The sequence below is a fragment of the Mandrillus leucophaeus genome, unplaced genomic scaffold (assembly GCF_000951045.1).
Source record: "Mandrillus leucophaeus isolate KB7577 unplaced genomic scaffold, Mleu.le_1.0 Scaffold241, whole genome shotgun sequence".
Classification (NCBI taxonomy): domain Eukaryota; kingdom Metazoa; phylum Chordata; class Mammalia; order Primates; family Cercopithecidae; genus Mandrillus; species Mandrillus leucophaeus.
In genome coordinates, this window is record NW_012102488.1 from 2,713,026 (window position 1) to 2,730,347 (window position 17,322).

Here is a 17,322-nt window from a genome sequence, read left to right on the forward strand (position 1 = left end):
AAGAATTTCATAGCAGCTTTATTCACAAAATCTTCAAACTGGAAACAACTCAAATGCCCATCAATAGATTAATGGATAAAAAAATTGTAGTATAGCCATACAATGGAATTCTACTTAAACGTACAGATGAACGAACTACTGAGATACTTAGCAATACTGATCAATCTCACAAACATTTCGATGAGTGCAAGGAGTCAGACAAGTAATGTTCTGTGTGATCCCATGCATGCCATCCTCAAGAACAGCTGGAACGCTGGCTGTTCAGAACAGTGGTTACTTATGGGAAAAGGAGGGTGCAGACTGATTAATTGACTGATCTCCTGCCTTAGCCTCCTGAGTAGCTGGGACTATAGATGCACGCACCTCCACACCCAGCTAACATCTAAATTCTTATTTTACAGCTGTTTGGGACCAGAGTCTGAGCTAGGCCCTAGATAGCCTTCACATACTCACAACCTTTACAGTTTCCAAAGGACCTTCCCAGCCCTGTTCTAAAGTGTTCCTCACAGGCTCCCTTGCAAAAAGCCAGAATTGTCTGGGTAGGAGGCCAGAGCTGGGATCCAGGGGTCTCTTATAGGACCCAGTGTGAGATAGGATTTTTTTTCTACCACCACTGGCCCTAGATGAAACTGTGATTTTGCAGGGATGAAGAGGTAAGTAGTGAGTTCCCCTTCCCTGGAGGCAATCAAGTCAGAGTAGATTGATAATATGTGAATACTGTAATACAGTGGGTTGGACTTAGTGACCTAAAAAACCTGCTTGCCTGGTACTCTGCCATTCAGGGGCTTGCCTGGAGACAGTGATTTAGCTTTGGGCCCAGATCCTGATTTCAGGTCAGTTTGAGCTCTGCTGCCCCTGGCTAAAATCTCTGCAGCTCCTGCAAGGACTAGAGCTGGCTTGGGCTGACTTGCATCCGGAAGTTATCCAGATCTGTACTCAGAAGTCTAGGACCAGCGTTCGTTTGCCCTAGAGACTCACGCTTTCCACGGATGTGCCTGACCCTTTGATCTTGGGCTCTTGACACCAGCACTTTGATTTCCTGTGGCTTTTACATGATAGTCCCAAATCTGCCCTGTTCCCACTGCCTTTTAGTTTCTTGAACACTACAAGCTCTATCCCACCTTGGGGGCTTTGCACATGCTGCACCCATTTCCTAGAAAGTTCTTCCCCTAACCAACTCCTACTCCTGTTTCAGGTCTCAGTTTAAATATTGCTTTACCAGGAGAGCCTGCACCAACCCTCAAGACCAAGTCAGATCTTCGTTATATTCCCTCTGTCTTTTTTTGTGTTTTTAATTATCAACATTTTTTAAAAATGTTTTTATTGTGGTAAAATACATATAACATAAAATTTTCCATTTGAAATATTTTTAAGTGTATAATTCAGTGGCATTGATTATATTCCCTTTTTTTTTTTTTTATTCCTTCATGGCACCTGTCACAATTGCAGTTTAATTGAACAATTATTTGTTAATGTCTGTCTTCCCTGTGAGCATGAAAACTCCTTCAGGTACAGACTTGTTTTTGTTTTCTGTTATATTCTTCAGTGCTTAGCACAATGCCTGCTTATTCTACAATAAATAATTTTGAATAAATGAAGGTATTCTTATCAAAAAGAGAGAAAAACAATAAAGAAACCAAAACATGAAACAACAACTGTGTTTCAATATCACGGGAAGTGGGCAGTGGGAGTGGGAAGAATTTCAGCACTAGAAAGCCCAGATAGTCCATGTTTAAGGACACCTGTGTTCTTTCAGTGACATTCGCCTTGCGATTGCCCCTCCTAGGCTAGCACACGCCAGAGAGGCAGAGCTCACTCCCTGTCATCCTGGGAAAACTCTGTCCATGGGAACAGCCTTGCTCACGCAGCTTGTAGCTGCCTCCTGTGACTGTTCCACATCCCTGGCTCTTAGGGGGCTCCTCTCTGCACCCAGTCTTTGGGTAGGCAGTGCCGGGAGAGTCAGCTAGAAGCCCAGAGTGAGTGTGGTCAGTTCAGAGCCTGACAGCCCTCCCTGGGCCAGATGGGACCCTTGGAGCTCCGAAGTCCTGGCCTCCTGCCTCCACCTCACCCCTAGTCCAGCCTGTACTCACTGCTGCTAGATTCACAAACCCCAAACCAGGCTCTCCCTGGGCTTCTGCTGCTTGCACCCCTCCCAGAGCTCCTGAGTGCCTCGTCCTTTGGGCCTGGCTGCCCTTAGTCTGGCCATGTCAACCTCTCTAGGCGCAGAAGTTAGCCGGGCCCCAACCTGACCAGTCTGATGGCCACTCGTAACATCTCCACAACCATGCCTTTGGTCAGCACAGTGCCCTGCTTGCCATCCGGGCATCCACAGCCTTTCAAACCCAGGATGGACTGTCCTCTTCTTAGGTTCCTTCCCAAGCCCTTCCTCCACAATGGGCTTCCTTAGGCTCAGGGAGACTGGTGTCTCCACCGGACAGAGGGCTTCCCAGGGTCGGGACCCATGCCCTGGGCAGGCTCAAGGGGTGTCGCTGATGGAGGACATGGTCTACAGCCACAGCCTCAAGGGCACAGAACACAGGCTGCCAGAGCAGGGCCAGTGTCAGCTCAGGCCCCATTGGTTTTGCCTCTCCTGGCCCCGGCCTGGCTGTTTCCTCCAGACACCTGCCCCAATCACTCGGATCCAGCCCTGCAACTGGTGTGGCAGGAAAGGGAACTCTCGTGGTCAGGGCAGGGTGCAAGCTCTCCCCTGGCTCTCAGCCTCCCCTTTCTTCCACCTTCTGTCTTCCCCTCTGCAACACTGGGAATCGGGGGGAAGATAAGCCCCTCTCAGGCTATGGAGGAATGCAGACCCGCCTTTCCCCAGGAGCAGCTGCCATGGCCACAAGGTCAGGGCAAATGGGCGGGTCTGAGATAGAGCCCTTCTGATATGGTCTGGCTGTGTCTCCACCCAAATCTCGTCTTGAATTCCCATGTGTTGTGAGAGAGAACAGGCGGGAGGTAATTGCATCATGGGGGCAGGTCTTTCCCATGCTGTTCGCATTATAGTAAGTCACACGAGATCTGATGGTCATTATAAGGGGGAGTTTTTCTACTCAAGCTCTCTTGTCTTGTCTGCTGCCATATGAGACGTGCCTTTCATCTTCTGCCATGATTGTGAGGCCGCCCCAGCCACATGGAACTGTAAGTCCGATAAACCTCTTTCTTTTGTAAACTTCCCTGTCTCTGGTATGTCTTTATCAGCAGCGGGAAAACAGACTAATACACCTTCCCTCCTGGAGTTGGCCTGGAGGAGCAGAGAAGCAGAAAGGGGCATCACAGTGGCGGCAAGAACAACGATCTCTCTGCCTTATTTATTTACCTATTTTTTGAGACAGGGTCTTGCTGTGTCACCCAAGTGGAGTGCAGTGGTGCCATCATAGCCTGACCTCCCGGGCTCAACTGATTCTCCCACGTCAGCCTTCTGAGTAGCTGGGACCACAGGTATGTGCCACCACATCTGGCTAATTTTTTTTTTTTCTTTTTTTGAGACGGAGTTTCACTCTTGTTGCCCAGGCTGGAGTGCAATGGTGCAATCTCAGCTCACCACAACCTCCGCCTCCGAGGTTCAAGCAGTTCTCCTGCCTCAGCCTCTCAAGTAGCTGGGATTACAGGCATGCACCACCAGGCTTGGCTAATTTTTTTTTTTGTATTTTTTTAGTAGAGATGGAGTTTCTCCATGTTGGTCAGGCTGGTCTCAAACTCCCGACCTCAGGTGATCTGCCCACCTTGGCCTCCCAAAGTGCTGGGATTACAGGCGTGAGCCACTGTGCTCGGCCTTTTTTGTATTTTTTTAAGCAAATTTTTGTATGTTTCGTAGTGACGGGGTTTCGCCATGTTACCCAGGCTGGTCTTAAACTTCTGGGCTTAAACAATCCACCCGTTTTGCCCTACTAAAGTGCTGGAATTACAGGTGTGAGCCACTGTGCCCAGCCTATTTTTAATTTTTATTGTTTTTTTTTTGAGACAGAGTCTTGCTCTGTAGTCCAGGCTAGAGTGCAGTGGCCATAGCTCATTGCAGCCTCACACTCCTGAGCTCCAGTGATCCTCCCACCTCAGCCTCCTGAGTAGCTGGGACTACAGATGCACACCATCATGCCTGGCCAATTTTTAAATTTTTAGCAGAGACAAGGTCTTGCTTTGTTGCCCAGACTGGTCTTGAACTCCTGCACTCAAGCAATCTTCCTTCCTTGGCCTTCCAAAGTGCTAGAATTACAGGCATGAGCCACTGCACCTGGCTCTCTCTGACTTTAGAACAATGTTTAACAAGAATTAAGTTCTTTCCTCACAGCTGCTCTGCAAGAATGTCAGAGCAGGTTTGGCTTCCCTGTTTGACAGATGGGGAAACTGAGGCTCAGAGAAGATGTCTTGCCAAGGGTCACAGAATGGGTTAGGAGCAGAGCTGGACTGGAACCCAAGGCATGTGCCCTCCAGCCTGCTGCTAAGAGCATTCCAGGATCTCGCTATAAGGGTTACTATGCCTGTGATGGGTAACTCTTGTGCTTTGAAAACATTTTCATATACATCAGTTGGTGGAATCCACCCAATTTTTCTGCAGTGTCAATGAAGTTCAGGCATTTTATATTTATTTGCACAGAGGATGCTATCGAGGCCCAGAGAAGTTAAACAATGTATCCAAAGTCACTCAGCAAGAAAGTAGTCGAACTGGCACTCCAACTCTTGGGTTTTTAGCCTTTCTCTTTCCCTACAGGGTCCCAAGACCCATTTACTCTTTCAGGAGGGAGTCCTCCTCTGCACAAGCCTAGGGTTCTGCCTCAAGTTTGCCTACCTTCCTTCAGTGATGTCTGCAAAACAAGCCCGGGCCTCTGTGAGCCTTGCAGGGCACACAGGACCCTCTGCCACCCCTATTCACCATAGGCCTGAGACATGGACGTCAAAGCCACTGGGCTCCTGAGCCCCACTTGGCCCCTCACTCATAGCGAGCAGAAGACCCTGAGATCCTGCAGACCTTGATTTTTGTTTTCAAGGGCTCCCCTGGCCCTGGCTGTCCTCATGCCTGTCTACCTCTGCTCTGGACACATTTGTTTCCTTTTTTTTTTTTTTTTATGAGTTGGAGTTTTGCTCTTGTGGCCCAGGCTGGAGTGCAGTGGCACGGTCTTGGCTCACTGCAATCTGCACCTCCTGGGTTCAAGCGATTCTTCTGCCTCAGCCTCCTGAGTAGCTGGGATTACAGGCATGTAACACTACCTGACTAATTTTTGTATTTTCAGTAGAGACAGAGTTTCATCACATTGGGCAAGCTGGTCTCGAACTCCTGACCCCGGGCAATCCACCCGACTCAGCATCCCAAAGTGCTGGGATTACAGGCGTGAGCCATTGTGCCTGGTCTCTGGACACATTTCGATGTGCTCCTCTGAGCATCTCGCCTGGCCTTCCTGCTCTCTGAGCCCACAAGCCCCAGGGAGGAGTGGAAGTGCCAGGATACCAGGGCCCAGAGGAGATACTGAATCTGCCCTAAGGTGAGGAAGTCAGTCCAACTTTCCTCCAGGGGCCCTTGACCCTCTGTGCGTCTGACCTATGCCGAGGGATGGGCTGGCCCTCATGCTCCTGGAGGCTTTGCAGGGAGGAGTCCTTGCTTCTGGGAGAACGGGAGTCCACTTTGGCTTAGCAGGGTCCTCCGGAGACCCAGGGCACGGCCCAGCTGCCAGCCCTTGGAGGGGCCTCTGCATCTCTGAGGTGTGTTAACATCTGTTCCCATTTCCCTCTATCTTCCTTCCCCATAACCTCCCATCAGGACAGTGGCCATAGTCTTGGAAGCTCAGATACTGGCATTTCCTCCCCATTACTACAGAGGGCTCGGGCCCTGGCATTTAGCTCCTGTCCTCCCCGGTTCTATGCACCCACCATCCAGACTTCTCCCATCCCCATACTTCCTATCTTGCTTTGCTAGGTCGTTCTCCCTGCCGACTGCTCTTGTCTCCACTCTGACTGTCAAGGTCCATCTCAGGCGCCCCAGTTAGAAGCCTCCCTCTCTCTGCCCCTTAGCCTGTGCCCCTCCTGGACACAAATCACAGTGTGTGTGTTTGTGTCTGTGTGTGTGTGTGTGCGCGCGCGCATGTGCCTGCCTTCTTCCTGCCTCCTGACCAGGGCATCCCAGGGCTGGGACTGAGTCCCATCTTCTCAGGATCCCCTACTCCCTGGATGGATAGGGCCTGGGCCAGGGTGGGCATTGGTGAATGCCTGACACATTGAATCCGCTTCCTCTGAATCACAGATCACTGGAATATACACAGTGGAAGGGCTTTAGGGAAACCTCAGCCACTGCACTCATATTCAGACAGGGAAGCTACAGCCCAGAGGGGCAAAGGGACTTGCCAAGGTCACACAGCAAACCGGAGCGAGAACCTCTGGCTCCCCGACAAAACTTGTCTGTCTTTGACACCTGCAGGCAAAAGGCCCCCTTGAGAAGACAGGGAAATGTTCTTCTTGACTAAAAATTTCCTCCTCCATCCAATTGAGATCCAACGGGTCTCCCACTGCAGCCCCAGCTCATACCCCTGGGATGTGCCTCATTCTTTGATGAGCCTTTCTTGGCTATGCTAAGTAACCCTCCAAATGACTGGTTCTTCTTCCATCTTACGGATTGCCCAGATCCTTCCCTTCATTTCCCAGGTGAAGAAACTGAGGCTCAGAGAGAGAAGCAACTTGCCCAAGTTCACACAGCAGAGTAAAGTCTAGAACTCGGCCCACAGGTGCAGTGTGCAGAAACCCAACCACCGACTTACCTGGTTTTCAATTTTTCTTGGGTGGTCCCCACAGTCATGTCCTGCCGGCTCTCCTGTGGGGTCTCTCTGCTGTCCAGCATGCTGGGGTCCCCGTGTGGGCAGCCGTATCCAGCTCCAGAATTGCGTGGCATCTGCCTCGGGCTTCCACTGAAGACAGCTCAGTCACCCACTGTGAGAGGCTGGCCTTGAGTGGGCAGCGGGGGCAGGCATGGGGCGGGGGGAGGCGGCAACTAGAGTGACCCAAAGAGGCTCATTTCCTCTCTATTTTTAGAAGTTAAAAAAAAAAAAAAAAGCTCCTCAGTGAAGTTTCTCAGAATTAAAACTTTCCTCTTCTTTGTGGTTTTGTTTCACTCAAGATGAGGAGAATTTCAATGAAGCCAGTGTTCTTTTTGATGCAAATCTGCTCCGCTTCTCCCAGGAGGTCTGGCCAATGGGCTCAGGGCTTCTGGGCCCCCAGAAAACCTCCTCACTGGCTTTAAAAGGCCATAGTGGTTTTCAGCACAAATCCAGACCCATATCCTGAAGTGGCTGCTACCCCTGGCTGCATACACTCTGCACTCTTGACTTGCAGTCTGCCGAATGCTGCCCTGGGAGGGATCTCACCCACTCAGTCCACCTCCCCCAGGTCCTGCGTGGAGGCTGGAGATCTGAGGAGGGAGCCCACCCCGGCGGAAGGAAGGAGACATTTCCAACACTGAGAACTGTCACACGGTCTATAGAAGCATTTGCACTGAAGACATGATAGAGGCAACCGAGGAATGTGACTTTCCAGGGACATCTGAATAGAAGCCAGGACCTGCCCCTTCTTCTAAAGGAAGGAAGCATGTTACGGGTGGGTTTTCAGGCAGCCATAAAGAGATGGGAAATTCACATAGGACAAGGCCTTTTTCTGAATACCAAAAGTCTCACCTCTAAAACCGTGTATTCATTCCCCAGGGCTGCTGTAACAAAGTTCCACAAGTTGGATGGCTTCCAACAACAGAAATATATTCTCTCATGGCTCTGGAGGCCAGATGTTGGAAATGAAGATGTGCGCAGGGCCACACTCTGTCTAAGGCCTGTGCGCAGACTCTTCTTTGCCTCTCTCCCAGCTGCTGGTGGTCACTGGCCATCCTGGGTGTTCCTTGGCTTGCATGTGCATCTCTCCAGCCTCTGCCTCTGTCCTCACATGGCTGTCTTTCCTCTGTGTCAAAGCCTTGGTCCATTTTCTGTTGCTCTCACTGAATACCTCAGACTGGGTAATTCATAATGAAAATAGGCTGGGTATGGAAGCTCATGCCTTTAATCTCAGCACTTTGGAAAGCCAAGGTGGGAGGATCGCTCGAGCCTAGGAGTTCAAGACCATCCTGAGCAACATAGTGAGACTTTGTATCTTCAAAAAATAAAACAAAATTAGCTGGGTTCCACGCCGTGGTGTGCGCCAGTGGCCCCAGCCACTTGGGAGGCTGAGGTGGGATGATCACTCAAGTCTGGGAGGTTGAGACTGTAGTCATCCATGATTGCACCACTGCACTCCAGCCTGGGCAACCAGAGTGAGACCCTGCCTCAAAAAACAAAACAAACAAACAAATTTAAAAAAACACCAAAACACACACACACACACACACACACACACACAAAATTGATTTCTTAAAGCTCTGGAGGCTGGAAGTCCAATATTAAGATGCTGGCATCTGGTGAGGGTTTTCTTGCTATATCATAATGTGGAGGGCATCACATGGTGAGAGGGCAAGAGTGTGGTGCCAGCTCAGGTCTCTCTTCCTCTTGTAGTTTCCAGTTTCAACATGGGACCCCACCCTGATGACCTTTCCTAATCCTAATTACCTCCCAAGGGCCCCACCTCCAATCAACATAAGAATTTTGAGGTTAAGTTTCCAACATATGAAATTTGTTGGAAATTTTCCAACCATAGCAGTTTATGTTCCTATTTTCTCTTCTTACATGGACACCGGTCATTGGAGTAGGGCCTTCCCTGATGCCATAGAACTTCATCTTAACTAACTGTATCTGCAGAGACCCTATTTTCAAAAAAGATCACATTCTGAGGCTCTGGGTAGACATGAATTTGCTTGGGGACACAATTCAATTCCTTATACATTGTGTACAGGAGGTGTTAGTGAGGATACATATGAGATGTCCCCAAGAAGAAATAGGTCCAGCTGGGCCACAGGTGATGCTGTCTGGTGAAGGTAGGTAACTGAGAAAAAGCTGGGCTGCCTTCTATCAAACTCGCGGTCTCAGGCCACAGGCCCCCAAATGTTACCTTCCTAATGCTGTTGAAGGTACACTGAGCGGGAGGTCTGGGGTCCGGCTGCAAGGCCTGAATCTCCCACTGACTCGCCCTCCACCATGATCTTGGGCAGATCTCTGCCCTCTCCTGGCCTCAGTTTTAACTGCTTGAATCATGAGGGTGATGGCCTGGGGTGGGCCAAAGTGGCCACCAGCTCCAGCTGGACGTGAGAAGGTGATGGGGAGCCCTTTGCCCATGGGCTGATTGGAGGGATCCAGTGAGACACCACTGTAAGTGACAAGTCAGTGTCTCCCCACCCGAGGAGAACCATAATCAGAGAAAAAGACATAGAATGCTCAGCTCTGAAGTTCAAAAGCCTGGGTCAAGATGAAAGCCTGGGAAGGTTTGGAAAAATGTGTAAGTTTTTTATTCCCAACACCCCTTCCTTCCCCTTCCCTCAGATTCTTATAGATCCAGGGAACCAAGAAGGGCAAGATAGTTCAAACAGAGGCAAGGCCCTGGGGAGGGCCTTAAGAAGACCTTCCTTGGGCAGATCTTCCAGGTCTGAGCATAACAAGGACCTGAGGTGGCCCAAGAAAGCGACAGGGCCCCCAGAGTGCTCAGCACAGGCCACAGAGAAAAGATGGCTTCAAGGAACTAAGAGCAAAAAGGCCCAGCAGACCCCCTTGCCAGGGCAGTCAGTGAACTGAGGGTCAAGTGGCTGCTGGAGGAGAAAGTTGGTGGGCTGGCAACAGAGGCTAATGGGAACATGGTCATTCTGTAGTCACTGAGAACAGGGCTGACCCCACCTGGCAACCAGGACAAAGGGAACATAGCAACAGAAGTTCAAGGCTGGGACATGGTGCTGAAAAGGTCAGGCCGTAGTGGAGTCTGATTCAGCTGAACTTTTTGAATGGCTCATTTCATTTTGAAAAATAAAGACAAGCAACATGCCAGTTATTCTGTTTGCCCCAGATTCCCTCTCTACTCTCTCCCCTTGCTCTGTCCCCAGAGCTGCCCTGTGTGAGCATCCCTTGGGCTCCCAGCCTCTGGCCTCTGGTTGTCAGGCCAATGCCAGGTGGTGGCAGGACAGAAGGTGGAGAGAAAGAAAGGTTGGAGTTTTTATTCTCCTCCTTCCCTCCTGGCTGGCCACACTTTTGGCAGCAGGTGCATCCTTGTCCTTCTAGCAGCAGCCCCTCCGGCCAGCTCTGGCCTCAGGGGGAACAGTTCCTCCCCAGCTCCTTCAGGTCAGAAGTGTCTAGCTCCCTGCAGCTGCCTCACCATCCCCTGTGGTTCCCTTAACACTGTCCTCACCTCTTTGTCCCTTCATTAAGTTCTTCACCTGCCCCTTTTAAGGGGGCCATCTGTTTCTTGCAGAACCCTGACTGATACAGTGTAACATGAAAATGTACAAAGGGGACTAACTGCTTGATGAGTATGGGGTCTCCTTTTGGGGTGATGAACATGTTTTGAATCTAGATAGAGATGATGGTTGCACAACACTGTGAATGTACTAAATGTCACTGAATTGTACATTTTCTTTTTTTTATTTTGAGACAGGATCTCATTCTGTTGCTCAGGCTGGAATGCGGTGGTGTGACTGTAACTCGCTGCAGCCTCAAACTCCCAGGGTCCAGTGATCCTCCCACTTCAGCCTCCTAAGTGACTGGGACTACAGGCATGTATCACCATGCCTGGCTAATTTTTAAATTTTTTTGTAGAGACAAGGTCTTGCTATATTTCCCAGGATAGTCTTGAACTCTTGGCCTCAAAGGATCCTCCTGTCTCAGCCTCCCAAGGTACTGGGATTATAGGTGTGAGCCACCATGCCCAGCCATGAATCCTACATTTTAAAACAGTGAATTTAATGTTATGTGATTTTTACCTCAATAAAATGTTTTGAAAGGTACAAAAGGCTTCACAGTAAAAACTCAATTTTCCTCCCACTTTTCTGTCCCTCTCCTCACCATTCTTCACTCATTTCTTTTCTCCAGAGCCACCACTGTTAAAATATTTTTTTGCATCATTCTAGAAATATCTTGGATATATACAAATGCTAACATATGGCATACACAGTTTCATATCTTCTTATGCTTGACAACATTTGCTGGAGAACTTTTCATATTTTTGCCTGGAGAGCTTCCTGGTTCTCTTTTTAGGGGGTATGTATAGCATTCCATGGAAGGGCTGGCCCGAGATGCATTTCAACAGCTCTGTAGGATGAACATTTAGGTTGTTTTCAGTCTTTTGCTGTTACAGATGAAGCTGCGATGAATAATCTTATCCTTGCGTGGTTCGTACTTGAGCTAGTCTATCTCTAGGATAAATTCCTAGAAATGGGACACTACGACTTGACTAAGTTTAAACTTGAAAATGACAGAGTTTTTGTGAAACTGTTAACTGGGGGCTTCTTGCTCCCAGAGCTCCTAAGATGGCGGCGGGCCCCTTCCAAGATGGTGGCAAGCCTCATGTTCTCTGACCTGGGGTTCTTGGCCTCACGGATTCCAAGGAATGGAATCTGGGGCCATGTGGTGAGTGTTATAGCTCTATTAGAAGCTGTGGGTCACGGAAGAGAACCAGTGACTAGTGTTCAGCTCAATTAGGACGAACTCGGGCACTTAGCCGTGCAGGAATAATGGCAGCTTTTAGCCCGATCAGGAGCAGCAAAGGGCGCCTAGCTGGATCCGGAGCACAGTGGACACCCTGCTGGATCCGGAGGGATGGCAGTCAGTGGCGGGTCTGTGACTGCGACAAACAGCAGTGGTGGATGGTGAGTGAAAGCTCAGCTTGAGCCATAACAAACACAGACCAGAAGAGAGTGCAGTTGCAAGATTTAATAGAATGAAAACAGAGCTCCCATGCAAAGGGAGGGGACCCAAAGACGGTAGCTGTTGCTGGTTCCAATGCCTGGGTTTATATCCCGATCATTGTCCCTCCTGCTGTGCTCTCAGGCGATAGATGATTGGCTATTTCTTTACCTCCTTTTTTTGTCTAATTAGCATTTTAGCGATTAGACATTTAGCGATTTATTACCTGATTGTTCGGGTGTGAGCTAAGTTGCAAGCCCCGTGTTTAAAGGTGGATGCAGTCACCTTCCCAGCTAGGCTTAGAGATTCTTAGTCGGCCTAGGAACTCCAGCTAGTCCTGTCTCCCAGTCCCCCCTCTCAACAGGAAAACCCAAGTGCTGTTGGGGAGGCGGCCGACTACCACTCTAACTGCTCCTGCTGAACTAGGGCATAGTAGGGGTTGTGTAGCTAGGATTTCCTCTGGAGGGGTCGGCGACCCATTCCATGTCACCGTTTAGTTCTTGAGATAGTTTGTAGTAGAACTGAGTAGAGGTTGTGATACCACCAATGCCAGTACCTAGTCCACCTAGCACTCCTGCTCTGATAACAAAAGGAAGAATGGGTACTCTTTTGTTGCAGGGCTTAGGTATAACATGATTGTATAAATCTTGTCCAGTGTAGATGGTCATAGGTGGCACTAAGAACGAGGGGAAGCACATAGATTCTGAAGAGCCATTCAAACAATGATAGGCTGAGGTACCACAGACAAAAAATACTCCTGAGGGTAGGCAGACTATTCGTGTGGGAGGAGTTACCCACCTGATGCATTGGGAGTTGGTTGTGTCTATAGTATTGCTAAATTTTACACAGGTGAGGTTTGAGGTATGGGTTATTTCCACATTGGAAACAAGAGGTCCTACTGAAACGGAAGTGGTGTTTATTTTTGTGCTGAAATTGTTCCATTGTTTAGGTACAGGGATTGAAATATATGGCCTGAAGAGCAGGGAGAGGCACATCCAACAGTAAGTAGGGTTTTGGGCCGAGACCTCATGGAGCCCAGTGAAGGTGGTATTAAATAGGCTCACCGCGCAAGTACGGGTACGGAGGGTTTCATGTAGTTTTGAGAGATCTAGTCCTTTGTAGGGGCTAGGCGTGCTATGTACCCAGGTCAGTTGGGAGAGTACTTCCTTTACGTGTTTTTCTCTTGCCTGATCTTGAACTCCACTCCCATCAGACATACCGGTATGGGTGAAGTAAGTCCAACAGACGGTGGCTCCAAGTCCTCCAGGACAACTAAGATTAATCCTTTTTCCTGTCCAATAATGAGTATTTGCATGCATGTATAGAGTGGCAGAGTTATAGCAGCTGTGGGGCATATGGGTGTGGGCAGTGAAGGTGGGGGTTCCCTTAGATATATGGGGCATTAATATTTTCTGGAAGCCACATTTTCCATAGAAATTCTTGGTAAGGAGAGCTACTGGTCATACAGCGGCCTGGAGAGGGTGCAGTGAGAGTGAAAGGGGGTAAGAGAACAGTATAGAGAAAAATATAAGGGAGGGCCATGGGGATTTATGATTTTAGTTACTTTCCTCCTGGTTGTTGCTTGAAGAGCAGGCGCAGATCCTCTAGAGGTTCACAGGAAAAGCTAGCATCGTCTCCTGGTTTTTGGGTTTCTTTGGCAGTATCCAGGATTTGACTCCAGTGTGATGTATCCAAGACTCCACTCCAGCCTTTTTAACCATGGTTTGGGTAGATAAAATGACTGGGTAGGGTCCTTCCCAGGATGTATTTAGGGATGGGGAATTAGAGGGAAGGGACTTGACTCATACCATGTCACCAGGGTGGAATAGTTCCTTTCCCTCTTCTCAGGGACAGGTTCCTTGTAATGTTTTAAGAACTTGTTGACATTTAGCTAAGGAGGTGATGTCTGCAACTAAGTTGGCCATCTCTCAGTCAAGCACCAGGTCATGGGTTAGGAAGGGCCATCCTTATGGTATTTTGTATGGGCTAAGTCCTGCTTTTTGGGGAGAGTTTTGTATTCTTAGTAAAGGCTATAGGCAACAGAGCAGGCCATGCAAGGTGGGTTTCCTGAGTTAGCTTTTTTAGATGTCGTTTGAGTGTTTTGTTCATTTTTTTGTCCTTCCCTGAGGACTGTGGCCTCTAGGTCCAGTGTAAGTGATATTGTATACCTAACGTCTGGGATACTCCCTGGGTTACTGTAGCCTTGAAAGCGAGGCCATTGACACTCTGTAAGCCTCGGGGAAGTCCGAATCTGGGAATTATTTCATGAACTAGTGCCTTTATTACCTCTTGGGCCTTTTCTGTCCCACAGGGGAAGGCCTCTGCCCAACCAGTGAAAGTATCTACCCAAACTAGTAGATACTGAAATCCCTGAGATTTGGGCATGTGGGTAAAATCGAGTTGTCAGTCTTCTCCTGGGTAATGCCTGTTCTTTGTTCTCCTGAAGGAGCTTGGCAATAAGGCAGGGGTTTTTTTTTTTTGGCACACTTCACAGGCCCTGACTCTCTGCTTGAGAGTTCTGAAAAGGCCTGGTCCAGTAAATAATGATTTGGCCATCTGATGGGTGCTATTTATGCCTAAGTGAAAGGTTTGGTGAAGAGTTTTAAGTAATCTTCATTGTTTAGCTGCAGGCAAAAGTATTTTTCCTTCCTCGGTGGCTAGCCATCCTGAGAGGAGGAAACTATGTCCTCATGAGGTTCCCCATTCTATTTCTTCTTCTGAGTACTGGGGCCTGGTTTCCCAGAGGGGATTACTCCATTCTAGGGGTCCTTCTATAAGCATTTCTAATGGAAGGTCCGGCCTTGTGGCTCTTTTTGCTTCAATATCCACTTGGCGGTTCCCTTCTATTTCCCTTTCCTTTCTGATGACCCCGCAGTGTAAGACTGCCACCTCTTTAGGTTTCTGTACAGCCAATAATAATCTCCTAATGGCTTTTTGATGTTTGATAGGTGTTTCCTCGGAAGTTAGGAATTCCCTTTCTCTCCATATTGCTGTATGGGCATGGAGGACTAGGTAAGCATACTTAGAGTCTGTATATATATTTACCCTTTTTCCTTTTCCTAATTTTGGTGCCCGAGTGAGGGCTATTAGTTCAGACAGCTAAGCACTAGTTCCTGGAGTAAGGGGATTACTTTCAAGTATTTCATTATCACTGACCACTGCATATCCCGTTTCTTGAAGTCTTTTTTCTACAAAGGAACTTTCGTCAGTATACAAGTTGAGCTTGGGATCAGTCGAGGGAACCTCTAAAAGGTCCCCTCGAGTGCCATAGTTTTGAGCAACTACCTGTTGACAGTTATGTTCTATCTTTTCTTTATTGTCTGGAAGAAATGTGGTTGGGTTAAGAATTGCCAGCTACTCGAGAGGCTGAGGCAGGAGAATGGCATGAACCTGGGAGATGGAGCTTGCAGTGAGCTGAGATCGTGCCAGTGGACTCCAGCCTGGGCGACAGAGTGAGACTCTATTTCAAAAAAAAAAAAAAGAGTTGCACAAGTGCACAGTCACAACACTGACCCTTCAAGTAATAGAGCCTGATATTTAAGTAAACGGTTGTCTGACAGCCACAAGTCTCCTTTAGCAGTGAGTATGCCATTTACATCATGAGATGTCCACACAGTAAGATCTCTTCCCTGTATTATTTTAACTGCTTCAGATACTAAGACTGCTACTGCCACCACTATCCATAAACAGTGAGGCCACCCTTTGCCACTACATCAATTTCCTTACTCAGGTATGCCACGGGTTGCAACCTCATCCCTTGGACCTGTGTAAGGACTCCTAGAGCTATTCCTGTTTTTTTTGTTTTTGTTTTTGTTTTTGTTTTTTTGTGACATATAAAGAAAAGTCTTGCCCCATTGGCAAGCTTAACACTGGGGCTTGGGTTAGGGCCTTCTTTAGGGCCTGGAAAGCTGCTTCTGCTTCAGGTGTCCATCTTACTAAATGGGCATTGGCTTTCTGAGTTTTCTTAACTAGTGTATATAATGGCATGGCTATTTCGCCGTACCTGGGAATCCATATTCGGCAGAAACCTGTTATGTCAAGGAATCCTCTTAGTTGCTTTAGAGTTTTGGGATAAGGATAAGCCAGTATAGGCTGGATACGTTCCTCACTGAGGGCCCTGGTGCCTTTGGATAATTTTAGCCCTAAGCATTTAACCTGCTGTGAGCAGAGCTGAGCCTTTGGTTTGGAAACCTTGTAGCCACAGGTAGCGAGGAAATTTCAGAGTGCTTGGGTGGCTTGATGGCACAAGGTTTCTGAACGGGTGGCGAAAAGTAAATCGTCCGCGTACCGAAGGACAAGGGTGTCCAGGTATGAAAATTGGCTCAAGTGTTGGGCTAATGCCTGGCCAAACAGATGGGGGCTATCCCTGAACCCTTGGGATAAAACAGTCCAGGTGAGTTGAGACGTTGGGTTCGAAGGATCTTCAAAGGCAAACAAGAATTGAGAGTCAGGATGTACAGGGATGCAGAAAAAGGCATCCTTAAGGTCCAGGACTGTAAACCACTCTGCTTCCTCTGGTATTTGGGAAAGCAGAACATAAGGGTTAGATACAGCTGGGTATAGAGGGACAACGGCCTCATTGATAGTCCTGAGATCTTGCACTAACCTCCATTGTCCATTGGGTTTCTGTACTCCTAATATTGGAGTATTGCAGGGACTATTGCATGGTTTTACTAGGCCTTGGGCTTTTAGGTCCTTAACAGTCTTTTGGAGTCTTTATTGGGCCTCAGGTCTAAGGGGGTACTGCCTTTGGTAGGGAAAGGAGGCAGAATCTTTTAGTTTAACTTGAACAGGACGGGCATTCTTTGCTTGTCCATATTGTCCTTCTGTTGCCCAGACTTCAGGATTAATTTCTTCCTCAAACAGGGGACAACAAATGGATGTTCCTTCTCCTATGTTCAGTTGTACAATGGCCTCTGCTTTTGCTAGAATGTCTCTCCCTAACAAGGGAGTGACATTTCTAAACATGCTTTCAGAAATAATTAGAAAAGCATGTGGGAAGAGTAAAGTTCCCCAGTCACATCTTAGTGTCTGGGAGAAGTATCTAGTGACTGGCTGTCATAGGACTCCTTGGATAGTGACAGATCTGGAGCACAGTTGTCCGGGACAGGAGAGTAGGACTGAAAAGGCCACGCCAGTGTCCAGGAGACAGTTAACCTCCTGGTCCTCAATGGTCAAGCATACCTGGGGCTCTGTGAGGGTGATGGCATGGGCTGGCACTTGCCCTGGGCACCCTCAGTACTGCTGCTGGACTTTCAGTGACTTCTGGCTCAGAGGACCTTCATCCCCTGGGGCAGTGGGCCTTCCAGTGATTCCCTTGACATAAGGGGCATGGATAAGGGTACAGCTTACTTCTACTTGGACAACCCTTTTTTTAAAGTGTCCTTGTAGACTGCACTGGAAGCAAGTCCTATTAGGCATTTGATTTGCCCAGCTTTTCCCTTTTCCAGAGCCTCCAAAGTCTGCTTGCCTGAGGGCCATGACTAAAGCGGTGGCCTTTTCTTATCCCGTTTGTCCCGTTCTGCCTGCTCCTCCTAATCTC

General features: G+C 48.5%; 1 protein-coding gene across 2 annotated transcripts in view; it reads right to left on the reverse strand.

Annotated features, from left to right (window-relative positions):
• Positions 1 to 7,305, reverse strand: part of ACSBG1 (acyl-CoA synthetase bubblegum family member 1) — a 67,567-nt gene extending 60,262 nt beyond the window's left edge. For both annotated transcript variants that reach the window (XM_011982696.1, XM_011982694.1), the window contains exon 1: positions 6,744 to 7,305. In XM_011982696.1, coding sequence (XP_011838086.1) covers positions 6,744 to 6,874 — 131 coding nt within the window. In that variant the 5' untranslated portion in view covers positions 6,875 to 7,305. The remainder of the gene's footprint in view (positions 1 to 6,743) is intronic.
• Positions 7,306 to 17,322: the final 10,017 nt, after the last annotated feature.